The 27,939-nt window shown below is 42.2% G+C and overlaps 1 protein-coding gene across 6 annotated transcripts in view; it reads left to right on the top strand.

Annotated features, from left to right (window-relative positions):
* DENND2B (DENN domain containing 2B) overlaps positions 1-27,939 on the top strand; it is a 114,461-nt gene that overhangs the window by 61,616 nt on the left and 24,906 nt on the right. For all 6 annotated transcript variants that reach the window (XM_077820087.1, XM_077820088.1, XM_077820085.1 and 3 more), the window contains 2 exons: positions 703-843; positions 3,897-4,045. In XM_077820087.1, the coding sequence (XP_077676213.1) occupies positions 703-843; positions 3,897-4,045 (290 nt within the window). The remainder of the gene's footprint in view (positions 1-702; positions 844-3,896; positions 4,046-27,939) is intronic.

The raw sequence follows: 27,939 nt of genomic DNA, 5'->3' as shown, positions 1-27,939 counted from the left end.
ACGAGAAAAACAATCCTCTGAATCTATAAGGACTTCCATCTGTTCGGTATACAGCTAGATTGTCTATTCTGTGCCATGTCAAATGGAAAATGACATTAATGCAGACATCCTATGTAAAGAGTAGGGCACGCTTCACAAAACTCACTCAGGGTCAGCTCTGTTTTGAACATAGGGATTGTGAAGCGATCACTGTCTCCTCATTTCAGAATCTGAAGCAGGAAACGCTGTATACAATCCGAATATGTTAAACTGAGGTCCTGCAGTCATGGAATCCCATTTCACTTTTGTTAAGAGCAAAGATGTCAACCTTGATGTCCTGGCCAAAGTCCAATTCTACCAATCACATTCTGTCTCTGTGGAGTCTCCCTACAGTTACCAGTGGATATGTTATTTTTTCCTTACCTTTCTAAAAACTGCTTTGAAGTGTGACTGGCACAGAATGCCTTCTGTGCTCTATCCCAGAGGTGGCTGCATTTTATCAATAGATATGACATGATCTCTCTCTCTCTCTCCATATTCAGCCTTCAGTTACACTCATGCAGCCCCTCTGATTCTGCTGTGACATTAATGGTATTGAACATGTGCACATGAGGGAAGAATTAGGCATGTAGTGTGGTAAATGTTTGGGACAGAGGATGCTTTAGAAATGTATGTTGTTATTTTGAAATGTTCTTTCTTTCACATTGGACTGTGATGGATCAGATCCTGGATGAGGTTGAAAGGAGAAGAGGCATCTCTGCTGCCCTGGTTTATCCATTTATGAGGAGTCTGATGGAGTCTCCTTTTCCTGCCCCTGGAAAGACAATCAAAGTCAAGACTTTTCTGCCTGGAGCTGGAAATGAGGTAAAAAGCTACTGCAAACCTTAAACCCAAAACCTAACACCCCCACTCCACAAATAATAAAAAGAAGCCAAAGTAAGAAAGATGAGGATGGGGGAATCATGAAATGTCACGGGAGGGTTCTGGAAAACAGCAGCATAATTACTATTCAGAATAATTCCCTTTGATTATTATGAACCAGTTTTATGAAGAGGTAGATATTTTAATATGTTTGTTAGTTCTCTGGAACTTTAATAATAAAAACATATTTAAAAATTCCAACATTCTCTAAGTCCTTGTGTATTTAACAGAAGAGCTATGATGTAGCTAAACTTTATTGCAGTATTAGCAAGCTAGAAGTCATCCATAAAGTGTTTTCCATTATGACTTCCACCAGATCAGGAACTTAGAAGTTATTAAGAGCATCATTGTTTAGTGATATGGAATTGGCTTAAGAATTTGCCAGCAGCATTTGGTGAGTTTTAAACATCAGGGTTTTGAAATAAATAGTCATTTACCTGACCCCCAAAGCAATGGCCTATATTTGGAACAGTAGGCTTTATAAAACATCTTATGGATTTTTAAAGTGTGTGTGTGTGTGTGTGTTTATTACAGAAACTCAGTTAAAAATGCAAGATGTAAAAGTCCAATGGAAACCTAGTATTGTAGATTACGTGGACTACTAGAGAATATCAATGTTAGTGTGTTTGTTAAAAAAAGTCATTTTTAACTGGGGGTTTGCCCATTTGGTGTGTCAAATTCTGCTGTGTACTCCTGGTGTAAATCCATAATAACTCCATTCATTTATTTGGGTGGACTAACTGTAGAATTATGGAGAATAGAATTTGGCTGAATGAATGGCAGAAAAAAAGAAGGTGATTTTCTTCTTAGAGTTCTGTTTTACTATCAAGTTCTCTGCTTATTTTTAATTTTTACATCGGATCACATTTTCTGGTGACCTAAAGCCAGTAACTTCAGTGATGTTACAGTTTGCACCATAATGTCTTTTGGGCTGAAACAAAAAGCGTTCCTTGTAAAAGTACCCTGTAAGGCACACTGAAGTCTTCAATCCTCACACTGTGGACAGCATACGGAATTCTGAGGGGCTGACTTTAGGAATAAAGGCAAGATTTCATGGTGCTTTCTAGATGCTAATGTATTTGATAACTGGCTCTGTAGTCCTGTCCCATTTAGCTCATGTGCCAGATCCCTTCCATGCAAAAATATTGATAATGCTAACCTTAATACGTGGAAACAAACATGTACAGTGAAGCAGGCAGCAGATCAAAAAGACTTTAGTTAGGCTCAACTTTGTTCTCAGTTACACAAGTGCAACCCCATTGATTTAGGTGGAATTGCACTGGCTTACTTGAGAACAGAATTTGGTCCTTCCACTGTAACACTTCTGGCATAAACGCAAACAGCAACTAACTGGGAAACAAACCTTGTATTCTTGCATAAAGAGCAGATAGAAGCAGAAGACGTCACTGAGCACAGAAAATGTCTGTGGTGTTTATGAAAACTGTTGTGACTTGCAGTGCATCCCCAGCGAGATCATAGTGTTGGAAACTTAATAACTAGTTCCCAATGATGTGGCGCATTTACATGACTTAACAAGCTTTCAAACACAATGCTGAGGAATGTTTTAAGTCTTAGTATTGGTCACCTTTATGAAACTTAAAGCAATAGGAGCTAGCATTTACCCCACTGGTAGTAGAAGTCAGGAAAACACGATCACTCAACAATGGTATGTTTGCTGATTTTTGCAGCAGTGGTAGGGTGGTGGATATGTGGTGTTACAGTGGGAGAATGTTTGTTTGCATATTTTGGGTTTCTAAAAAAATCTAATCACAAGATTTGACTCTACACAATATGGATGTGACCGTGACTTTCTTCACTCCATGCATCTGAAGAAGTGAGGTTTTTTACCCAGGAAACCTTATGCCCAAATAAATTTCTTAGTCTTTAAGGTACCACCGGACTCCCCATTGTTTCTTCTGTTTGTATCCTGTCCCTGAGCACAATGGTGTCACAAAAGAACTGGTATCAATCCATTTTGTTTCCACTCTCCTGCACTCTGCTGCTAACTGCAGTGTTGTTTTGGAGCAATTTCATAAGGGCTAATTCAGTTTCAAACCAATACCATAATGTTAATGGAATCTGGAACTATATAGCAATAAATTAGTGGTGGTTTTAGGACACACAGGAGGATGGGTAGTATCATAGATGATTATGGTCCTGGGGATGTGTTCTCTGAGATTTCAACCAGGCCTTAATCTACAAAAAATAATACCTATATTATATAGAGTATAAGGAGTGGGGTCTTTTTTGGTAAAGTCATGTGCAGTATTTTCCAGCTGTCCATTTCCAATGAGTTTACCCTAGTTCCTCCAAGTGTCAGTAGGTCAGCAGCTGCTGCCCTGCCCTTCTATATCTTTCTCTCCCTCTGCACTCTTCTATGTGTTTTTTACCCTTCTTTGTTTTTCTGTCCACCGTCTTTGATGTCCCAGCCTAAACCTTGCTCGCACAGGGCTGGATGTTAAAGGGATCATGCAATCCCACAGGTTAAAATCTTAGATGAAGAAATCAACCTAATAAATCTGCGAAAAGGGGCTCAGATGTGAGGGGACGGGTGCAGGACGGAAACTAGGACAGAGTGGAACTTGTCAGATGTTGCCATACAAGCCATGATCCTGACTCCCCAGAAAAAGTTTTTTGCCTTATGCTGCTGACACAGTCAAGCTGCCCATTTTCAAAGTGGATGTTTATAAAGCAGGACTATTTCCTCCTAGCAAATGATGCCTGATTTACTGCACAGAGAGTTTCTTTCTGGGAGGCAGATAAGATTTGCAAGCGTAACCTGGTGAGGAGGTGTGCAATAGAATGTTGCTCTGGAGTGTGCATCTCCTTTTAGTCTCTCTCTGCAAAGGAGAGCGTGAGAGTGAAAGTCCCCTCTCTCCTCAGCGCAGGGAATGAGGCAGTTCATGCCATGTGGCCTAGGCATGGATGAAAGGCATCTGAAGAGCTAGTGAAGCCTGACCAGTTAACCTCACTTACATTTCTCTGTATGCATTCAGGTGATAGAACTTCGGCGTCCAATGGACTCGCGTCTGGAACACGTGGACTTTGAATGTCTTTTCAAGTGCCTTAGTGTACGACAGATCATCAGGATCTTCGCTTCCCTTCTGCTGGAGCGACGCGTGATCTTCATAGCAGATAAGCTCAAGTAAGTGGCAAAGGAACTTTAACTGTAACATATTGTTGGATCCAGCATTGTCTAATGATACAAAGGGCATTCAGAGATGGAGAAAGGGACTGCTGGAAGTCAGGTTTCTCCCTCCACAGACTTGTGATGAGGCACTAAAATAACTCCTGCTGATTCCAGTGGAAGTTATTTGTAGCTTGCAGTTGTCGAATAGAAAAGCTCTGTTACTAGCTGCAAGCCACTTAACATGTCTCTATCTCAGTTTCCCCATCTGTAAAATGGGGATAAAAACATTTACCTATCCGTGAATAATCTCTGCACTCATAAGAGCACAGTCCTGCCCTTGTGCTTGGCTCAAGCAGGGGAGAAGGCCCTAATTAAACAACACTTTGCACTTACATAGCTATTTTTCATCCCTAGATCTCCAAGCTCTTTACAAAGATTGGTAACATCATCATTTTACAATGGAGAAACTGAGGCACGATATCAATTGAAGCTCACATTTTCATGAGTTCACTAAGTTTGAGTGCCCACTTGAGACCTGTTTTCCAGATATAATGAGCACAGACACCTGCAGTCAAGGGGAGCTCTGAATATCAGGCCTTAGTAACCTTAAGAAGAGTCCCAGAAATTGAGGCACCCAAAATCAGCAGACATTTGCCAAAAGTTACACAATGAGTCAGAAGCAGTTAGGATAGAACCGAGGTCTCCTGTCTCCCAGCGTCCATGCATAGTCACTAGACCAGAACAGAGCTCAGCTATATATTCTGTAGTGGCTAGGCATGCAGAACTTCCATTAGGTTAGTGCTGTGAGCATTGGATGTTTCCTCAAGATATACACTGATTCTCATATACATAGGGATATATCAGACTGCCTTACCAGTAGATTAACAAGTAGTTACAGTGACATCTGGATTTTTAACACCTGGGTTAGCTGAAGACTTTGCTGTGTTGGTCTAGTTTAGTGGTGTAGGCATGAGCCTTAAATTACCTAGATTCTTTGAAAACAAAGGTTCAGATCCCATTAAGATCAATTCATCTGTTCCTTTTTATGTGAAGTGCTGCCCAGTTTACTGTCTCAAGAGACCTTTCAAAGGAGATTGTTAAGAACAAGATCTTGTCATTTGGACATTAAAAATCTATGACACTTATTTTATGTGGAGAGGTTTGCCACAATGTCCTGAGCCAAAATTTTCCTTCTCTGTGTTGCGCGCTGGCAATCTGTTGGACTGCTACCTTCCACCCCAGAAGTGGGTGCATTTCAGCAGTGGTCTTTGCACATCATTTATGGAGTACTTTTGGAATGAAAGGATCTATAGAAATGTAAAAAAAAAATTCTGTATTACTTTGCTATATTTTACCCCACAACAAGAATGTTTGTGTCCTTCCCCTCTGCACTGGAATTTAAGGAGCATATTCACATAATAGCAAAAGATGTTTAGATTGGAAAAATACCCCAGTATTGCTAAACTTTAATAATAGTGACAATACTTTTCACTTAGCATCTTTAAAGCATTGTACAAACTTTAGTTGAGTTTCATAAAAATGCAGTGAGGCAGATAAATATTGTTAGCCCCATTTTACAGAAGAGGGAATTGAGGCCCAGAGAGATTGAATGACTTGTTCAAGGCCATAAAGAAAGTCTCTGATAGATGCAACAGACCATGCTGCCTCTTATACTATCACTAAGTGCCCGATGTCTGTCTTTCTGTTGACTCAGGTACATATGCACTTCATAGAACCAGAAGGTTAATATTGCCCCTAGCAGCTGGTTGAGATATTTTCCCCAGGTGCCCATACAAACTCTGAATCCGTTTCCTTGCAGAGGCTTTGCTTAAGGTTCAACTGTACCATTTGGGCACAGTCCATGAGTGGTGCTCCCTGCTACACCTCTTCAGGGGCACATCTTGCACCTGTCCTACCTCCTCCCTGCCTTCTTTGGGGCATGCGATTCCCCAAGGTGATAGGGAGGGAGCAGTCCCTGTGTTCCCCAAGCTCAGGGATGGCAATTGGGCATAGCCCTTACATAGGCCCTGCAAGACAGAGGAGATGTCTTGTACCTCCCTCCCACATTGTCTCCCATTGGGATAAGGCCCAATCCAGCCTTTCATTAGATGCAAGTGTCATCAATGCCAACACATGTAAACATTTTAAGCGAGATATTTTCAACCATAGCATGCTAAATAATAAAAAATGGCAAATAAAAATAAAGACCTCCATTTATTACACTCAGGAACATCCAGAATCCCTTAAAAGGCCCTAAAGGACTGTACGGGTGGTTGAAAACACAGATGGATCTAGCCAAACAAACTCTGCTAAGTGCTTTATCAGCCTTGTCCTTCTCTGAATGATTGCCAGGAATAATAGCTGCACTTCGTGGTCGCCAGTGTATATAATAGCAAAAATACTTGGCATAGTAAAAGCTTTACAACCTTTGGGGGATAATTTCTTAGAGCTGTGGACCCTTTTCAGGTTATAATATGCCTTCCTTAGCGGTATGTCTTGCTCTCTAGAACAACATGAAGATTTTATTAGATCACTCGTCCTGTCGGTAACCCTTAGACTGAATGACCATTCAGAACGATTTAATTCCATGTAAACCCATGGTGAAGATTGTTCTACTGTCCAGGGTTTCTCCATTCTTTTCAAAGACTGTCAGTCACATCATTGATATCAGTGGCAGGTGGCTTTGAAAATGCATTTTATGTTCCTTCTGGCTGTTTTTCTACAGTGTGATTAATTATTTTGTTACTAAATAATTTTGTTTTGCTGGTTATATAACAATATTAGTGGACACCATTCTCAGAATGACACACGTCCCCCTCCATTACATAATGCGTGGGGGGCCTCCCACAATTTGCACAGAATGGCGCTGGAGCAAATGGAGAGTACAGGGTTCAGTGAAGTATTGTCTCCATTCTGTAGCTCCCCAGGACCCCTGTGCATATGGACCTGATCCTGCAAGCCACTGAGAACCCTCAACCCCATTGACTTTAGGTGTCCCTTGCAGGATCGAGCACTAAATCCACAACAGGGAGGCGTTTGGTGAAGGAAGCATGGCCTAATTATGGGGGGTTGAGATTCTTCTTAGCAGATGCAAAACATGCCTCAGGCGGCACATGACCAGGATTCATCACTGAATTTGATCCACTGGTTGTATCATTAGCTTCCCTGTCTTGGGCTGGGTACTGATGGGAGTGTGACGTGAACGCTGATCCATGCTGGGAAGCAGCCTCTCGGTAGCATGCTTTTCGTGGAAGACTGGCCTAACAATTGGGCAAAATACCTCTGCATACCACCTAGAGGGCCAGACACATTGAAGTCTCTTCCGAGGGAGCCAGTGGCAGCTTCGCATAGAAGACATCCATGCTGTCAGTGCTGGCATAGCTAAGGACTGTGTGGAGGGACCAGATTTTGCACAAGAGATCTACAGGTTTAGTCTGGAATTTCCAATGGAAGCTCAACCTCCTTGCATGTGGCATGTCATGGCTGTTACATTAAGGCCCCCTCAATCCCATCAGACCCACAACATGAAGGCAAAAAGAGAGCCCTGCCTTACAGAGGTTTTAACTGGATAGAAAGCTGCTGTGTTTCCTTTTGGCATATTACATGCAGAGCTGGGAGGACATGGCCAAACAGAAATTAGAAATGAATAATACCGTCTCAATGTTGTTTGGATTTATATTTACCTCTGTCCCACACAAGCCTATAGTAACTCTGTCTATGTAAATTACTGGTCAAAATGCAATCCGTGCTCCCTGTTCTGTTATGGATTGTTGGTTTTGTTACATACCTCATTTGGGGTTTTTGGCATATATTCAAGTCATAGAGTTTGACCGGAGGGGACCACCAGATTATCTAGACTGACCTCCTGTCCATCACAGCTCACTAAACATCACCCAGCACCTGCTCACCAAGGCAAAGTGTTACAGCCCTCGGGAGACTAAACAATTATGTGCCACAGACAGAAAACAGAATGAATTGAGGTGCACCAGTGCCCAAGGGCCCTGAAGTAGCAGGTGATTTATTGAGTGAGATATACCCAGATAACCCTAGCAAGTGAACGGCTCCCCACGCTGCAGAGGAAAGCCAGTGTCACTCATCTGGACGATGAAGACCTAAGACTTTGGGTGGCTGCCACATTAATGAGGATGGACTGATTCAGATCCATTGACTATTGTTGATTGCTCAGGGAATTGATGCCCTCACAGCTGTGCCACTCCACCCATTGCAAAGCAAAGATTTTCCCTGTTACTTTATTTTGTGCAACTTTTAAGTACTCAGCAACAACAACAAAAAATGAGCCAGAGGTAGTGTGGATAAGGCCTTGGACTGAGAGTCAGGGGACCTGCATTTTATTCCTGGCTCTGCCACCAACCTGCTCTGTGACCTTATTTGAGTAACTTCACCTCTCTGTTCTCCCTGTCACTCTGTGTCTGTCTTGTCTAATTAGATTGTAGGCTCTCTGGGGCAGGGACAGATTCTTACTAGCACAATGGGCTCTGGTCTCAGCTGGGGCCTCTAGGCACTATGTAATATAAATAATAATGAGAGACCTTTGACAAAGGCCTGGGGACAGAGACAGTAAGAAGTGGATTTAAATTCAATACTTACTAAGGTTTTCATGGCTTAAACTGGGATGAAGTCTCAGATGAAACACTCTGAGCTAATAACTGCACGGTTTGGACCCTACTCTTGTCTGACGTGAGTTTTGTTTATGGGCACTGCTGGTAAAGCTGAAAGAGGTTACCAGTAATGTGGAAAAAAAATTGAAACATCTTATAGGTCCAGTCAGTAGGCCCAAGAATCAGGGCAGGAAATTAAAGATATTTTATAAGGGTTTGATTTCTTCATGTTCCGAAAAATCTAAGTTAAAAAAGAAAATAAAGTTGAGGGTTCAGGCTTCAAACAATGAAGCCTTTTGTGGCTGGTTATTTAATGGGTCTCCAAACAGCAAGTGATTTTACACATTATACAAGTTGGAAAAGCCTGGTGTAATGAAAGGAACTGAATTGTTACTAATGGTTTACACAGTGCCCAAAGTATATATGGTGCTTAGTAGACAAATAATACTCATCTCTGCCCTGAAGAGCTTACAATCTATAGCATAACAAGGGATGACATTAACAATGAAGAAACGAGGGTGAGAATTTTAACAACATTATGTGGTTGCCTTGGTTAGTTATGCATGTTAGCATTTAGGGTTTTTAAAAATGGGTTATTTGTTTATAAATTAAACTGTTCAGCTGCAAGCAGCAATACAAATAGTGGAAATAAATTTCTGCAGCAGTTTGTGCACATTTGAAAATGAATTTCAATTTAAAACTGCCAGCAATTTTTGGTGTTTGCATTCTACAAATATTCAAGTGATCAAGCTTTACTACACAAATACTTACGAAGAGGGAATCTAAGTTCCAATTACTCAAATATCTGTTGAAAGCAACATTTAGGTGGGATCTCTGATTGTATCATGTCCCCCCTCACCATCCTCCTTCAAATCAAATTACTTCCCATTCCAGTGCCCTTAAAGTTGTGAGCGCCTGTTTATGCTCCCAGAACTCTGCCTAGCACTGGCCCTGATACACCCCAGATGGGTCTGACTACTTCTCCCTCTGTAGCTGACAGGAGCAAAGCCCTCTAAGACATGTTAGCGAGGCTTTGAAAAAAGCAGGCAACATATGGACAATAAGTGGATTCTTGGGCTTGCGGGACATCAGTGTTGCTACAGGCAGGGAGGTAGCAAAAGAAAATAAATACAGGCAAACAGTGAAGAAAAGTTTCTTTGTTTCTTTAAGCTTTGTATTGGGAGACAAACTTATGTGGACATTTTGCGGGGGTGACATGTCCAGGCTTGGGAGAAGAACCCCACACACACCTGTATTCTGAACCTTTGGAGGGAAGAAGGAAAGAAAATCTTTGGGCATGTTAATGTCCCTTTGTTACTTTTCCAGTTTTATAAACTGATCATTTGCCCCTGTTATAATTGCTTATATCTTAAAGTATCAGCCACACAGATGGTTTCCATGTCATGCTGCACGAATATGATCCAAACTCCATGGAAGTCAATGGTAGTCTTTCCATTTATTTCAGTTGACTTAGGATCAGGCCTATGTCCTCTGCTCCTCCCTTAGATCTAAGGGCTTGTGTACACAGTCATCTGTTTTCTAAGCTGAACAGTCCCAGCGTTTTTAATCTCTCCTTCAATGGGAGAGATTGTTGTTGCCCTTCTCTGTACCATTTTTGGCACTAATATATCTTTCTGAGATGGGGCAACCAGGACTGAATGTAGTATTCAAGGTGTGGGTGTACCATGGATTTATGTAGTAGCATTATAATATCTTCTGTTTTATTATCTATTCTTTTCCTGATGATTCCTAACATTCTGTTAACTTTTTTGATGGCCACTGCACACTGAGCAGTTGTTTTCAGAGAACTATCTAGGATAACTCCAGGATCTCTTTCTTGAGTGGTAACCGTTTGGGTGGTCAGACCAGGAGTCAGAGTCAGGAGCTGAACCAAGAGTCAAAGCTGGATTTGGAGTCAGAGACCAGGAACAGATCAGGAAGACAGGAATCAGGTGAGAAGGCAGGGTCCAATGGAACAGCCAGCCAGGAATTTACCTAGTTACACAGACAACTTCCTGTGCCTCCTTCTGGCTTAAATAGTGCAGCTGGACCAATTGATAGAGTTAGGCACTCCTCCAAACAGGACACTCATGGGCGGTGCCTCTGGTGGGACCAGGGTTCCATTAGTCAGCTCACTGGTTACTAGCAAGCCGCCAGCTGGTGGCAAGCGTGCAAATGTTGCCTGTGGATTTTCATGGCCTTGATTTTTCTCTTAGTCTTTTCTGCATGTCTGAATCCATTGGTACAGTAGCCATGATACCAAACTGGAAGACAAATACTACAGAAAGCACCATGTTTGGGGGCAATGTGATCACAATCTACAGACACCTACCCAGGGAAAAGACATTACAGACCTTTTAATCTAAAAGACAAAAATCATAACAACATCCAGGTTGATGATAGAAAAAAATCAAATTGGAAATAAAATACTTTTTTTTTTAAACACTGTGGGTAATTTACAGATTACCAAGGCGGAGTGGTTAATTCATCATCACCTGAAGTCTGTCTGTTGAGACTGGTTGTCTTTCTAAAATATGTTCTCTAGTACAGCCACAAATTACTGGGCTTGATAGTGTTCACTTACCTAGTGTTCATTTACAATAGTCGGGCTGTATTTTCAGAGTGGATAAGGAGGTAAAAATAAAAAAATTACAACACATGTCAACCTGGCTATTGCAGATAAACAATAGATAAACATCTTGTACGTGTTCCTCCTTCTGTTAGAACAAAGGGAGATGATGTGCAGTGTATTCACACCAGGATCACTGGACAGGTTGGCTGCTGGTCAGTACTGAACATTTCCTTTTACTTTCCCATTCCAGTCAAAAATGATGAGGCAAGCATGACAATAGTTAATCTGACCATGGAAAAGCAAGTGCATGCCAGAAACCTGTTTTCTAGGGAGCATTTGCTGTGGCTGATCACCAAGCGTAGCTGGACAGCATTTTGCACTTTCTCAGTTCAGAGAGCAGATTAAAGGAGACAGACTCAGAACACAAATAAATCCTCTCTTTGTATCTGTCAGCCTTGATCTGATATTAAAGCCAGAAGTTGACCATTCTTATTGTCTTGGAGTAAATTGTTCTTTCTTTCTTTCTTTCTTTCTTTCTTCTCAACTGCATTGGAGAGGAAGAGATTTAGAAACACCATACCCACTGTCCACCAGAAGAATACATAATAATTCAAAGATTCTAAGGCCCGAAGAAACCACTGTGATCATGTAGTCTGATCTGCACAGCATAGTAGGGTCACCAATTCTGGTTGGATGTATTCCTGGAGGTTTCATCACATGACATAAACTTTACTTAAAGATTAATCTTTAATTCCTGGAGTCTCCAGGACAATCCTGGAGGCTTGGCAACCCTAACCATAGGCCATAGGCAAATTTCACACAGTAATGCCTGTAGTGGAAGAAATTCCCTTTCCTACAAGAGACATGGATGGAACATATTTCATGGCTGGAATGTCAAGTTCTCTTTTAAGTAATGAGAGTCTTTCCATTGACTACAATGGGAGCTGGATAAGACGCCCATGTTGACAACTTGCTTAGAGCCCAAGGCTTACTGTTATTTTGCATAAAATAGAGAAGTTTGCAGCTTCCCTCATCTTCAATATGGAGATGCACCCCCTAGAGTCTTCCCAGGTCTCTGTTACCTGTCCCACAGCCTCTCTAGTGTAGTTTTTGAAAGATTTTTGATGTTACGATTCTCTTTGCTTTGTGGAGTAGCAGTGACTACAAATACATATATGCACCAAACTGATTCAAATTAGTCTCAGAACCATCTGATAATTCCTTTCATATTAGATATTCTTTTCCCTTCTATAGCTACAACTCACCAGCATCTCCTTTCATTCTCTCCTACTTATCCCAGATGGTTAGTATCCTCTCACATTATGCTATAAATATAGCTGCATTTCTCATTTGATGAGTTGTGTATATGGACATCACTGCTTTTTGCTGTAATGTGTCAAATGCATAGTTCCCTGTATGTGCAGCTCAATCCTGCAAGGTGCTGAGTGCTGGGGTTGAGGGTTTTCAGCGCTTTGTGAAATCAATCCTTAAGTGAGCTAATAGAGGAGACATGCCAAACCCACGAAAAAAACCCGCAGAAATTGGGCCTGTTTTCGGCTTAATTAGCTTGTGAGTTGCTTGTTGGCTAGTTTTTGGCTTGTAGCTTGTTGCTTGTTGTAGCTTGTTGGGGTTTTTTTTGTTGTTGTTTTTTTTTGAACGGCTTCCGGCAAGCAGGGACAAGGGTGGGATAGAGTCAGGGGTGCACAGTGGGCCCACCACAGTCCCAGATTGCACACCAGGGGGATCTGGTCACAATAGAGTGTGGCAGCTCTTAGGGATTGGCTTATTTTGGCCTTGTTTTGAAATGGGATTAGCTTGATTTTTGGCTTATTGTGAAGGTTGGAGTGCTTATTACCATGTGAAATTTGGCAACCGTGTAATAGAACTGCTCCTTTAGTTTTGGAGTGAGAAATTGTGCACTTGAATTCCCCAGGCCTTCTTATGGTGCACTTATACTGCACCCATTCTGGATTCTGACCCATTCACACTAGCACTCAGATACTGTGCTGGTGGGTGCCAATATAAGAACCTAGATAGCTAAATAGACATTGCAATTAAATAGACATTTCTCAGAACACGTATGTCAGGTAGAAGAGACTTTAAGAACAAACTGGGCTTTGTAAATACCTTGCTTGTTTAGGATTCAGCAGCAATCAGAGGAAAGCAAGCTGTTAATGACATTGTAATGCCCGTATGAATTTTTATAGTATAATTACAAAAAACAAACTACAAAGAGTTTAGTTTGTAGTTTTGTTGCTCTTTCCTGCCCCTCTTCTGTTCCAGTGGATATTTAGTCATGTCGTTTATTGAGACTTTGGCGACAGCTCTACAGTGGGAAAACCTCATTATCTCATTTGTGATTTGTAAAACAAAAATCTTCCCCTTCTCCCATGAATGGGAAAGAGATAGGAAGTGGGCCTGTTTTCTTTAGGTAGTAGTCTTTCAGTGGATTGGTTATTAGTGCAGTAATTGTGTGATGATAAGTTACAGCATTTTTCCAACTTGCCCACTAATCCCCCGTGACTTTTTACAAAGATTCCATTTTCATCTTTGGAATAGATCTTTTTTCTCCTTTGTTATTGATCCCAGCTAGAGAAAAGAAAAACTTCCTCCAACTTTCCAGTAGTGATTCTGTTAAAAGTGCGATGATCACCAGCTGATCTGACAACATCAGTGTGTGTGTTAACAACAATTATAGGGACTGAAGGCCTCAGTATGGAAGAGTGGTTTGTAGTTAACAACCCTTTGGCGTTATCGTAGCCAAAACCACGACTGTTTTTGTTATGTATTTATGCTAGAAAACTATCCTACAGAAAGAATCTGGATGACTCTGTGGAAGCTGGGGATAACTGTCCACTTATGGAATCCTTTTTTAAAAAACCATCCAACAGAGCATGAGCCGGTAACCATGTCCAATGGACAGTTTCATGCCAAAAATCCCGTGTGCTTGAGCTTTGTGCAAAGTACAGTTAGATGCCAGAGCCTTGAAGAGCCAAATCTCTATTTCTGAAGAACCATTTGTGTGTCTCTCTCTCCAGAAGCATTTATGTATCTTTCTTGCACATTTTTTATTACAGAAGCAAGAGATGATGCCTTGGTAAAACCACATTCCTCTTTAATGAAAACTGTTCTCTGTTTAATTTTAAATAGTTAAGTACTTTAAAACCACTCAGAGTGAGAGGTTTTCTGACATTTTCATATCTGTCGCTACCAATTCTTTATTCTGTGGGATATAACAATAAGTTGTGTCCCCAGCTAGGAATGTGTTTATTGCTGGATGCCGCTAATGCTTGCTGTGCCTGGGTGCCTGGAATGGGCCACACTGAGAATGCCACACACAGGGCAGACTGCAAGAAATAGGGCAGACAAATCCCCAAAGCTGGTGGTTTATTCTATAATTAGATTCACCAAGCCAGTAACAAGAGCTTCTGTAGTACCACACTAGTTAACCAGAAGCTAAACACAGTCCCCTTTAAGCATTCCAGCCCTTGGTTCCCATCTGGACAACCAAGTCTAATATAGGGAGAGGTTATTGAAAACCCATTTCACCATATGTGAGGTTCTCACTAATCCCAAAGGATCTGACACTTATCCCCAAATCAATATGTATCTCGGATTTTACCCAAATATCACACTGTCAGCCAATTCTTAGTAAACTAACTAAAGATTTATTAATAAAAGAAAATAAGAGAGTTATAAACGGTTAATAGATCATAGACACACAAATGATTGCAAAGTCCTGGTCATAAAAATAAAGGGAAGGGTAACCACCTTTCTGTATACAGTGCTATAAAATCCCTCCTGACCCAAAGGCAAAACCCTTTCACCTGTAAAGGGTTAAGAAGCTAAGATAACCTCGCTGGCACCACACCAAAATGACCAATGAGGAGACAAGATACTTTCAAAGCTGGAGGGGGGAAAACAAAGGGTCTGTCTGTGTATGTGATGCTTTTGCTGGGAACAGATCAGGAATGCAGCTTCATAAGTCCTTAAGTTAGTAAGTAATCTAGCTAGAAATGCGTTAGATTTCCTTTTGTTTAATGGCTGGTAAAATACGCTGTGCTGAATGGAATGTATATTCCGGTTTTTGTGTCTTTTTGTAACTTAAGGTTTTGCAAAGAGGGATTCTCTATGTTTTGAATCTGATTACCCTGTAAGGTATTTACCATCCTGATTTTACAGTGGTGATTCTTTTACCTTTTCTTTAATTAAAATTCTTCTTTTAAGAACCTGATTGCTTTTTCATTGTTCTTAAGATCCAAGGATTTGGGTCTGTGTTCACCTGTACAAATTGGTGAGGATTTTTATCAAGCCTTCTCCAGGAAAGGGGGTGTAGGGCTTGGGGGGATATTTTTGGGGAAGACGTCTCCAAGTGGGCTCTTTCCCTGTTCTTTGTTTCACACGCTTGGGGGTGGCAGCACAGGGTTCAAGAACAAGGCAAAGTTTGTACTTTGGGGAAGTTTTTCACTAAGCTGGTAAGAATAAGCTTAGGGGGTCTTTCATGCAGGTCCCCACATCTGTACCCTAGAGTTCAGAGTGGGAAAGGAACCTTGACAGTCCTTTTGTCAAGTTTGTAGCAGTGATGGAATAGACTGCTGGCTTGCAAAAGCCTCTCTGGTAACTTCCAGAAGATTGGAAGGTCTCAGTCCATAGTTGAGGATACTCCTTTTAGTGGTAAATCTACAGTCCAGAGAATTTGGAGCAGGAAAGAGGCAAAATGGAGGTGTCTCAGGTGCCTTTTATGTCCTCCGCCATGTGCATGGAAATTTACTGTCCCAAACAAAGCCCACATCCCAGGTGCATGGAAATGTACTGGCCCAATATGGAGTCCAGGGTCACATGTCCTTACATGTTTTGCTGAATCACAGAAGGTGGCCATTGGCTCCTTGCTGTCTGAGGCATCTGCAGAAAGACCGACTGGGGAGGATGAGATTCTTCAGTGGCCCATTGTGAAAGTGGAGTGTCCTTAATGGGCCATCAACACATAGATGACTAGTCCTAATGTAAATCTATCTTGGGGCTGTCACCTTGGAATACAACAGAAGTTTAAGATGACGCATATAAACAAGATAATAATACTTAGCAAATCGTAACTTTTCCATTGATACCTTACATGACATACATTGAACCTGATTTATGGAAACTGTGTAACAGTGGTAACAACAGAGATACAAACAGCCACCTTTCTTATACACAGCATCACACTTACTTTATCTGATCACCTGTCTGCCAGTACAAGAGAAAGGAAAACTGATAGATTTTAGACTCTGGGTGCTTAAGCTTTCAAGTTGTGGTTTTGGCTTTCAATTATCTTCAGGAGGAGGATGTACTATAAAGTCACAATAGTTTTTTAAATAGAAATACTGGAATTTTTTTCGTCAGTATTTGGATCAAAAAAGCGAAAGTAAATTCTCATGCATAAGTAAAATGAAAAGCGAACTTTCTTTCTGGATGTTGTTTCCTAATGAGCTCTCTGATTACAGGGTACCTGGTGCCTGAACTGCTTAAATTATCTAATAATTCCGGATGTTTTAAAGTAGGAATCTTTTAGAACACATCATACATTTCTATCATCTCCAGTTGGCTAGGAGACACAATCCCATCATGACGGACAATGATATGGCTCTGTTACGCACACTTTTGCCAACCACCTCTTTGGACGACAGTACTGCATTATACCTGGGCATGAAGCCATCAACCCTTAGGAAACTCCAACTAGTTCAGCACACTGCATCCCTTCTCCTTAGCAACACGAGCTATTCTGAGCACATCAAACCTGTCCTCTGCTCTCTCCACTGGTTTCCCATTGAATACTGAGTCAAGTTCAAGATCTCAGTCATTGTCTTCAAGATGCTCAATGGCCAGGGCCCAGGATATCTAAAATATGACCTAAAGCTCAGGGATGGTAAACAACTGCTTCTCAGGCCCAACAAAACTTTCTACCATAGGAGTAAAGTTCATCTGTGCAGGAGAAACAGCTCAGGGGCTAGACTGAGACTGTGGAATAAAGTCCCACATGAACTATGGATGATCAAAAACCTCACTACCTTCCACTCCCAAGTACAAGGTAGACTTCATAATGCACTCAGAAACTACAGATGAGTGTGGGATAAGAACCTAGATAGAATAGAGTAGAATTTTGTGAGCTTAAGCTAAATGAATGTGCTGAGAAAGGAGCTTACAAATGATGATATTAGACACTCAGTGCTCCACAAAATAATGTGAGGAGACACCAGCAATGGGGATTTCACATACACAGTGAAATGGACCATTGAGCGAGTATGTTCCAGATGTGATACTCATTGACACAGGTCTCTGGTGAAATACAGCTCCATGAATGAAAGTGGGTGAGAAAAGCCAGAAACTGGTTCATGAATGATTTGTTAATCAAACGATTGTTGGGATTCCCTTCAAGACCTCTACAACAATGACTGCATCACGGAAATCTTTGCAGCATGTGATTCCTGGTGTCTGAGCTCTCTGTAGACCACCTTTAAGCACTTGTGGTCCAGTGGAAACCAATCCATGAATAAGCTGTAGCACAGCTAATAAGGAGCCATTCCACTGCTGCAATTAGAGAGGCTATATTAGAGAGAACTGTATGAGTATTTTATGATGCATCATAAAAACTACCATGCATCATAGAAAACTTAATTTTGAAAATTCTGCCTGTAGAACACCAACCAGATAAATTGTGAGTTGTGACTCATTTCCTTACAAAATGAGCATTGTGTTAGCTTTTTTTCATGGGAAAAATACGTTTTTGAGGAGTAAGTAGTTTAGTTATGTTCTTTACATTGTAACCATAGTTAAAACAATTTCGTGCAAGGGATAGCTGATAATTGGGCTGATGTGATGTGGAAAATATGCATTTCCTCCTTAATTTGTGCCCTGCTGCCCAGCCTTATCACCAAGGCCTTGTTTGCGCTCTGTGATATGTCACAAAGCTTGCTTGCAGCAATCATGTCAGTGTTCAAATGAAGGGGGGCTACTTGGACTTGAGTTAAACTTTCGCTCTTGGCAAGTAATTTGCAATTCAGTCTTAGATTTTGCATAAAGCAGTTGCTGCCTAATATAAGGAAGATTAGTGTGGAAACAATGAACTGAGGCCTCAGGTTGAAAGGCATGGCTAGCAAGTAGTGAGCACCCCAGTGCTGTTGGTTTGTTTGAGTGAATTTCCCACCCTGGTAATATCAGACTCCTGAGTAATACTCTGTTTCGTCCAACTCATCTTTAGGATGAAGGACTTTCATCAGCTTCTGGCATTTTTTTGTAGTTAGTTTACATGTTAACGAAAGCCGACCTAGCATCATACATCTGATACAGCTGCCTAGCTGTTAAACAAAGAGGGGGAGACCTTTCCTTTTAATTTCAAGTTTATATTTATCCTACTGCATAGATCTGCCATAGCTGTCCCTCCAATAGGTCAGGGAGTGACTAAAGACAAAATGTTGAAAACTGGCCTCTGATTTTGGATGCTCAACTTGAGTTAGTTAGAGCCTTATTTTCAGACATGCTGAGCACCAAGAGTCCAAGGCTCTCTTGCTTTTTGTTCATTTTGTTTTTGTTTCTGTGATCACACTTAGATCTCTTACTGCTTGTTTCACACTATCCCTCCAATATTTGGAATTCATACTTTAGTAAAACATAGTAGACCAAATTTTCTGTGAGCAGAAAATCTCATTGACACCGGCAGAAAATTTGATGCAAAATATGAGCAAACAGATTTGCACACATGCCCTGAAAATACACATGGATAATCACATCTTGGTTACAGACTTCAATCTAAATGGAGAAGCCCTCATCTCACAGCTCTTGGTTTATTAATATTCTTACCTATGTGTTTGCTTTACGAATAAAGTTCATAAGGTGAAACATCACTGTGGAGTGTTTCTGTGGGCTTCTGCGTCTAGAGAATATTTCTGGAACAAAGATCACTTATCCTTCCCCACAACACACACCTGTACATCCTCACTTCTACCAACATCTTCATCAACTTTTCCAGTGAGAGGCAAGTCAAACTTAATAATGGAGGAACCTCTGTAGTTCCGCCTCAGGTCAGGCAGGGATACAAAATTCATCCTAACCTTATCTGAACTGTTCAAACTTCCATTGTGGGCTTGTGGTACCATGATAGAAACTTATGGGGTACTTTGGCATTTGTACTTGAAGTCTTGATGGAGAGACATTGGAAAAACAAATAATGCATTTAATGAAATGCCATCCAAACTTTCTTGACATGCAAACAGGTCTTGGTTTCTTATTGTATTCTAAGGGTATATCTACAGTGGAAAAAAACCCAACAACACGGGAGCAAGTCTCGGAGCCCGGGTCAACTCAGCTGGGCTCATTGGGCTCAGGCTATGGGGCTAAAAGTAGCAGTGTCGATGTTCCTGCTTGGGCCTACAGCCTGGGGTGGGGAGAGGTCTCAAAGTCCAGGCTTCAGCCTGAGTGGGACCATCTACACTGCTATTTTTTAGCCCCTTAGCATGAGCCCTGCTTATCCAAGTCAATTGCCCCAGGCTCTGAAAGTTGCTGCCATGGGGGGTTTGTTACTGTGTATCTAGCCCCTCAGTGGGGCATTCCTCCCTGGGCAGGAACACATTACAGGGATAGCTTTACATTAAAACTGGAATTAAGCCTGACAAGGGCAAAAGAAAATAAACTGGAGATCCTAACAGAAGACAATGACTTCCAGAATTACAGTCTTTCTTATGCAAACATTGCCATGGCACCTAGCCTTTCAGTAACCCTAAGTCCCGCCCTGTGCTCTGCGTTGTCTTTGACAGCAGCCAAACTGGAAGCATGACAGCAACAATGGCAGCAGCATCATGCGAGGAGCACACACTGTAAAGCCTTATGAACGCAGAGAAAAGCATTATTCTTTGTCTCAGTCGCTGTGGGTGAGGCTAAAGAGCGATATTCTATATCCAACCTCTGAGAATGGGGTTTACTCACACCCCCATTCCAGCTGCCGTGGACCGCTCTTCAACTCCACATCCATAACGGGTGGGCCTCTAGTGGAACACAGGTGATGCCTTCCTGATACCAGAGCTCTGCTTCTAATTGATCGTAACAAAAAAGATGAAGCAGGCAACTTCCCAGCGTTTAGGAAACCCATAGGCTTAGCTATAGTAACAGGCCCCTCTCTTTACCTCTCCAGAAGCCAGGCCTGAGCACTTCTTTAGAGGGAATCGTGTCACAGTAAGTATGAGTCTGGGGGGCGAAATCCGAATGGTAAATACTCTGCTGGCAATTTTAAAACAGCCATTTACAGGGACGAGGACTTTAAAACCCATCAGAAACCTCTCTGGGCTGGGCTGTACGTTAGCCCAGTTAAGGAGGTAACAGCTCCCAGAAAAGCAAAGCACATTCTCACAAACAATATTCAATATCAAACGTCAGAGGCCCAACATGCCCTGATCCAAAGCGGAGCCTCGCTTCCCTGCCGCTTCCTAAAGGGGCTGTTCCTGTGGTGTATTTCTGTTTCCATTTGGGGTCTGAGTTGGTGAAAAATAGGATGGAGGGAGAAAAGGAACTTCAAGGCCTCAGTTCAGGAAAGCACTTAAGCATGTGAGCAGTCCTGTCACTGTTCTGCAAAGCCCTTAAGCACACTGAAATAAATGAGACTTAAACAGGTGCTTATGGACTTTGCTGCATTGCAACCATGTTTTGCTTGTTCTGAAAGTCTTCCTCTGTCTCTTGCTTTCAGTTTTGTGGAAACCAGAAGTGAATTAACTGTAATTCCTGCCATTCCTTTGTAGTCATTAGAAATAGCATTGTTGTTAGTGGCTGAACAAATTACCGTGTTAGGAATTAATTTGTATTTTGATCAGACAACAACAAACGAGGTCCAGATTTAAATGTCTACTTTGATCAGAATCCTCTTTCCCCCCACCTTTTGTATGAAACTTGTCTTTTTACGTTGTAAATTCTTCTGGGCAGCAACTATGGTTTGTGTGTGTGTGTTTATATACCACCTTGTATGATGGAGGTCTAATTTTGAGTGGGGCAACTGGGAGCTATTGCAATATAAATAGCTTTTAGTATACTTGGTCCACATATCATTAAGAACTTGTAGGGTATCAGGCATTCGCAGTAATTGATTCTGAAGCCCCATAATGGTATTGCTTCAACCCTGTGTATTAAATAACTTGCCAATATTTTTCCTGCTTGCTAAAAATCAGTAATGTGAAATGGCATGTGAAATAGTGCGTAGAATATATATGCTCATTGAAAGTATCCTTTGAAAATGTCACCTTCCTTCTAATTTTGTATTCAAGGGAAAATACAATTTACCTGTCAATCTGTATTATAAATTGCTGTATGTTGCGCCTCCATTATAAAAAAAAAAACAACGAGGAGTCTTTGGGGCACCTTAGAGACTAACAAATTTATTTGGGCATAAGCTTTCAAGGGCTAAAACCCACTTCATCAGATGAATGGAGTGAAAAATACAGTAAGCAGTATATATTCAGCACATGAAAAGATGGGATTGCCTTACCAAGTGGGGGTCAGTGCTAACGAGGCCAATTCAATTAAAGTGGAAGTGGCCTATTCTCAACAGTTGACAAGAAGGGGTGACTATCAAGAGAGGGATACAGACTAACACAGCTACCACTCTGAAACCTGTCCTCCATTATACAAAGCCATATCACCTCTCCACCTATCCCTGTTCTGACAGCTCCCTCAGAGGTCAATGGTCAGGAGACTGCTACTCACGGTAGGGCGCACAATTTGTTATATTTATAATGGTTTAGTTGTGTGAACAAAATCATAAAATGCCTACGGTCAAATAGCCATAGTGCTACCAAAGCATAGCCTATGTAACACTCAAAGCTTGTTAATGTCTCTAATCCTCTGAGGGATAAAACTAGTTGGCCCTCTGATCTTCTGCTTCTGCACTATATGTTATCCTGATCCTGGCCAAATATGGCTTTGGGCTGGGAGTTGGAATGTGTAACAAGAGAAGGGATATATGTAATTAAATCTAACTGTCATTGATCACTTTTGTCCACAGGAATAAAGTATTAATTGTGAAAAATGTTAAACACAGAATGTATATCTTATATTACACTTACACACACAAATGCCTATGTTGAAAGAACATTATTAAGGTTGAAAAGTGGAAAAAATTATATGTAACCATGTAATTAAAGACTATCTCATAATGCATATGCAAAGGGGCACTGATTCAAATTGTGCAGGCCGTCTTAGTTCTGGCATTTCCTAACTTTTGAGTGCTTGATTTTGCAACCTTACAAATGTTCTTTTAATATAGTTTGTATGTGTAATTTCCTAGGATTTTTTTTTAAAAAAAGCAAACTGAAGAAACAAATTCCATCATGTGGCATCATATTGACATCCACGTAAGCCATCAGCAGGGTTGGATCCACCACACAGACGTCTGCCTCTTGAGCTAATGGAGTAACTGATAGCAGTAGTAGGCCGTCATCCTCTATGTGGATCAGCACTAGGGGCGGATGGGGGCACTTTGCCAGTGAATTTCACAGCAGAGGAAAGCTGGGACTCTCAAAAATTGGGTTCCATTCCAGGCTCTGGAAAGGAGAGTACTGTAGTGGGCACAGACTCTTCTACCTATTCCCGCCTAGTGTGACCCCTTCTGCCTCATCCACTCCAACCTTTCCCCATCCCAGTCCTATCTTTTCCTCACCCCTGGCTCCTCATTCCAGTCCATTTTCCTCACCTAACCAGTTCCAGTCTCTACTCCTCAGGCTTCTCATCCCAGTCGCAGTGTCCTTGCCCAGCAAGTCCTGTCTCATTCCTCTGGACTGTTCTTCCCAACTTCTACCTCTCACTCCCAATCTCCTTGCCCAGCTATTCCCAGTTTCCCAACTCCCAGTTCACTGTCTGAACCATCTCACTCTCCTCCACCCATGCTTCCCATCACCACAAACCCCTCATCCCCGGCCCTACCCCAAACCCCTCACCCCACCTCCCTGCCCGCACCCCAACCCTATGACCCAACCCTGAGCCCCCTCCCACACTCCGAACTCCTCAGCCTTGCCCCCGCCACACATCACCTCCATTTTGGTGCATATACAAAAATTCCTTCCACACATGGATGTAAAAAATTAGAGGGAACATTGGTCCCACCCCTTTTCCCTCCCTGACTCTCAGCCCCAGGCTCCTTGTTCATCCATCCCAATCTGCATCCCAACTCTCAGTCTCAGTTTCCCTCTTCTCTCACCCTTCCAATCCCTGTCTCTCCCAACCTCTTAAGTCTCCCCAGCAGATCTGGCTCTTATCTGTTCTGTATTTGAAGCAGGGACCAGTGGAGAGTGGGGAGGGAGTCACTGAGAGCACAGGAGAGACAGTCTCTTTGCTCTCAGTTCAAGTACCTGGACCTAGACTGTGACCTGTTATGGCAGGGCATGCAGCAGCTCAGAGCTGCAATTTCAGGGAAAGACCTGCTCAGCTGCCACCTGGAGCACGGCCAGTGCAGATGGAATCATCAGGGCATTTAGCTGCTAAAATCGAGGAAGTCTCTACTGAGCATGGGCAACTTGAGATTTTTCAAAGGCTTATAACTTAACAAAATTTTGGTCAATTTTCACAAGGAAAGCAAAAAACACAGCCCTGACACAAAGACTCCTCTCCCCGCCACAACTAAATTTCAAATTTGTGCTCCAAAGTATGGGAAAAGTTTTCTAGAATTTTTTAACGTGGCAAAATAATGTATTTTTCCCTAATCTCATTCTAAGAAAAAGTTGACCAGTTTTGGACAAAATTTCAATATATAAATAAAAATATTTTAGACAAAAGCAAAAACCCAGCATGGAGAATTTCAGCCCAAATGGTTAAACTTTGGCAAAGTTATAGCACAGTATTGCCAACTTCAAGAGATCAAAAATGATGGGTTGGACCACCCAAAATCATTACTTTTTTAAAAAAGATGATATTCTGTGTTTTAGGTCAGTCTCTTGATTTTTGAACCCCCTTTGCCCAGTCTCAGGATGTGTGCATGTGACAATTAGTGCTGCCCACTCCCACATGTACTGGATAAGGTGATTTTGGGCCTTGCTGCTGGAGCTCTCACCCCCACATCTGCCAGTCTCCTGCCCAGCAATTAATCCTGTCCCCTGGGTGCCCATCAGCTCTGTCCCCATCCACCCCCTCTCAATTCAGCCCCCCTCCCAGTTCAGTCCCCAAGCATCACCACCCCTGCCTCATTGACCCCCCCCCCACTACCTTCAGTTCACCCTCCCAGTACTATCCCATCTGCTCAGAACCCACCATCAATACAGCCCCATCAGCCCTCACCTTCCTCACTTCAGCCCCTTTACAGCCCCCAGCCTCACATCTGCTCTTTAGGGTTCTTCACCCTCCCCAGGCATGGGGGCTGTAGTGAGGTCCCCTTTCCCACTTCCCCCACAGGCTGGCAGCTGGAGCCCTGGCCATGCCCAGTTTCTAAATAAAATCTTCCCCCACTTGTTAGCAAACCTGGTAGCTGAACTTTGTGACTTTGTCCTCACCCATAACTATTTCACATTTGGGGACAATGTATACCTTCAAATCAGTGGCACTGCTATGGGTACCCGCATGGCCCCACAGTATGCCAACATTTTTATGGCTGACTTAGAACAATGCTTCCTCAGTTCTTGTCCCCTAATGCCCCTACTCTACTTGCGCTACACTGATGACATCATCATCATCTGGACCCATGGAAAAGAAGCCCTTGAGGAACTCCACCATGATTTCAACAATTTCCATCTCACCATCAACCTCAGCCTCAATCAGTCCACACAAAAGATCCACTTCCTGGACACTGTGGTGCTAATAAGCGATGGTCACATAAACACCACCCTATACCGGAAACTTACTGACCGCTATTCCTACCTACATGCCTCCAGCTTTCATCCAGACCACACCACACGATCCATTGTCTATATCCAAGCTCTACAATACAACCGCATTTGCTTCAACCCCTCAGACAGAGACAAACATCTACAAGATCTCTATCAAGCATTCTTACAACTACAGTACCCACCTGCTGAAGTGAAGAAAAAGATTGACAGAGCCAGAAGAGTACCCAGAAGTCACCTACTACAGGACAGGCCCAACAAAGAAAATAACAGAATGCCACTAGCCATCACCTTCAGCCGCCAACTAAAACCTCTCCAACGCATCATCAAGGATCTACAACCTATCCTGAAGGATGACCCATCACTCTCACAGATCTTGGGAGACAGGCCAGTCCTTGTTTATAGACAGCCCCCCAACCTGAAGCAAATACTCACCAGCAACCACATACCACACAACAGAACCACTAACCCAGGAACCTATCCTTGCAACAAAGCCCGTTGCCAACTGTGTCCACATATCTATTCAGCGGACACCATCATAGGGCCTAATCACATCAGCCACACTATCAGAGGCTCGTTCACCTGCACATCTACCAATGTGATATATGCCGTCATGTGCCAGCAATGCTCCTCTGCCATGTACATTGGCCAAACTGGACAGTCTCTATGTAAAAGAATAAATGGACACAAATCAGACATCAAGAATTATAACATTCAAAAACCAGTTGGAGAACACTTCAATCTCTCTGGTCTCTCGATTACAGACCTAGAAGTGGCAATTCTTCAACAAAAAGACTTCAAAAACAGACTCCAGCGAGAGACTGCTGAATAGGAATTGATTTGCAAACTGGACACCATTAAATTAGGCTTGAATAAAGACTGGGAGTGGATGGGTCATTACACAAAGTAAAACTATTTCCCCATGTTTATTTCTCCCCCCCTCCCACCCCCAGTTCCTCACACGTTCTTGTCAACTGCTGGAAATGGCCCACCTTGGTTATCACTACAAAAGGTTTTTTTTCTCTCCTGCTGGTAATAGCTCACCTTACCTGGTCACTCTCGTTACAGTGTGTATGATAACACCCATTGTTTCATGTTCTCTGTGTGTATAAAATCTCCCTATTGTATTTTCCACTGCATGCATCCGATGAAGTGAGCTGTAGCTCACGAAAGCTTATGCTCAAATAATGTGTTAGTCTCTAAAGTGCCACAAGTACTCCTGTTCTTTTTGCGGATACAGACTAACATGGCTGCTACTCTGAAACTTGATAGCTGTGTTTGTCTAATATGTAAATGAATTCTCATTGTCTTTCAAAGTTCTTTGGAAGTAACTGCCTGGTGGAGAAACCACATTCCGTTGTTTAGGGTGGGAGTAACTCTTGTTTGACTGGAAACACATTTTAAGTATGTGCTATGGTTGGGTGCGAGGGGGGATCCTGACATTTGAGAGTTCTAGTGTGAGATCATGCGAAATGGCGACTCTCGCGATCAATTCAAGAGAGTTGGCATGTCTGTAAGCATGGGTCTTGTAATGGGAAATGTTGGGCAACCTTAATAATTGGCTATACTATCAGTGCTGCCTGTAATTACAAGCCTTAAAACAGGCGGACATGTCCAGGTACCAACATTGGTGTTAAATGCTATAGGCTCGATTCTCAAAGGTCATGGTGGTTATAAGCTTCCCTTCAACATTTAATTGCCTGCATAAGCTATTTAATACCTCATACTCCTGTGTTAGGAATGTTATCCTTTAAACATCTGTCAGCTTCTGAGTTTCCTGTAAACATCATGCAATCAACTTCTGTTGTGTTTCCTCTCTAATCTCTGCATCTGATGTTGTGACTTTGAATGTAACTGTTGTTCCTGAATGCATGCTTTAGCACATTCCGTAACTTCAGGCCTTTTCTCATGGCCACAGTTATTCAATCAGCTTGCTCAATTTCTATGTTCTTTCTCTGTAGCAACAATGACTCACTATTTTATTTTGATATTTTCATGGGGATTCATCTTGTAAAAAATCTGCAAAGCATGTAATTTCTCTGGTATGAGTCAAAAGGAAAAGGTTCCAGATTTCTCCCTTCGGCTACCCCATAGCAATAGAATGAGAAGGTATCTATAATACTCTTGCACAGGTAAAAGTTGCGCATCATCATAAGAGTGATGACTTTTTCTTGGCCAGAATGCAACTCAGTGGGCTTGCCTTGTGGTAATGTTCTGTCATGTGAAAGACCCAGGTCTGAATTCCTGTTTCTCATTTCCTGGCCCATTGAGCTGTAAGCCCTGCAGTATCTGGGCTAAAGGGGAGTGCTCCATCATGCAGCAAGAGTCCCCCTAGTCAAGCAAGGGGGAACATTCATGATTTCCAAAGGGATAATGGTTGCAGTGAAGTGCCTCAAGGCAATAGGGGGGCATAATGCAGGTGATCAGTGTTCAAACAAAGGTGAAGGAAAGAAAGTGATGGCACTATCTGCCACTATCCACCAGTGCTGCAAATCATTCACAGGTCTTTCAGATTCCCTCCTTAAAACTCACCTCTGCCATGGTGCCAGCAATACTTGACAATGGCTAGGCAGCTGGTTTGTGCTGAGACTGCTGCTTGTTATGCTAATATTTGTTTCACTGATAGCTTGTCTGCCTTGCCGTTTCTTTGTTGCATCCACGTGGTGTGTCTCATCATATTCTGATTGTAAGCTCTTTGGGGCAGAGACTTTTTTTTATTACAGTTGTGTACTAGGCCTGGCTCTTTCTGATGGACCGCAACCTTGTCATGGTGGAGAGGCTTGCATGGGCTAAAGACCCTCAGAGCTATATCGTCCAGAGCTTTTATACTCCTGGTAGGGTCCCCCTAGGCGAGCAGGTCTGAGGCAAGGTTTCTGACTAACCACGGTCCAA

Source organism: Eretmochelys imbricata, chromosome 6 (genome assembly GCF_965152235.1).
Source record: "Eretmochelys imbricata isolate rEreImb1 chromosome 6, rEreImb1.hap1, whole genome shotgun sequence".
Classification (NCBI taxonomy): Eukaryota; Metazoa; Chordata; order Testudines; family Cheloniidae; genus Eretmochelys; species Eretmochelys imbricata.
Note: the sequence above shows the minus strand (reverse complement) of the source record. Positions and strands in the feature narration are given on the sequence as shown.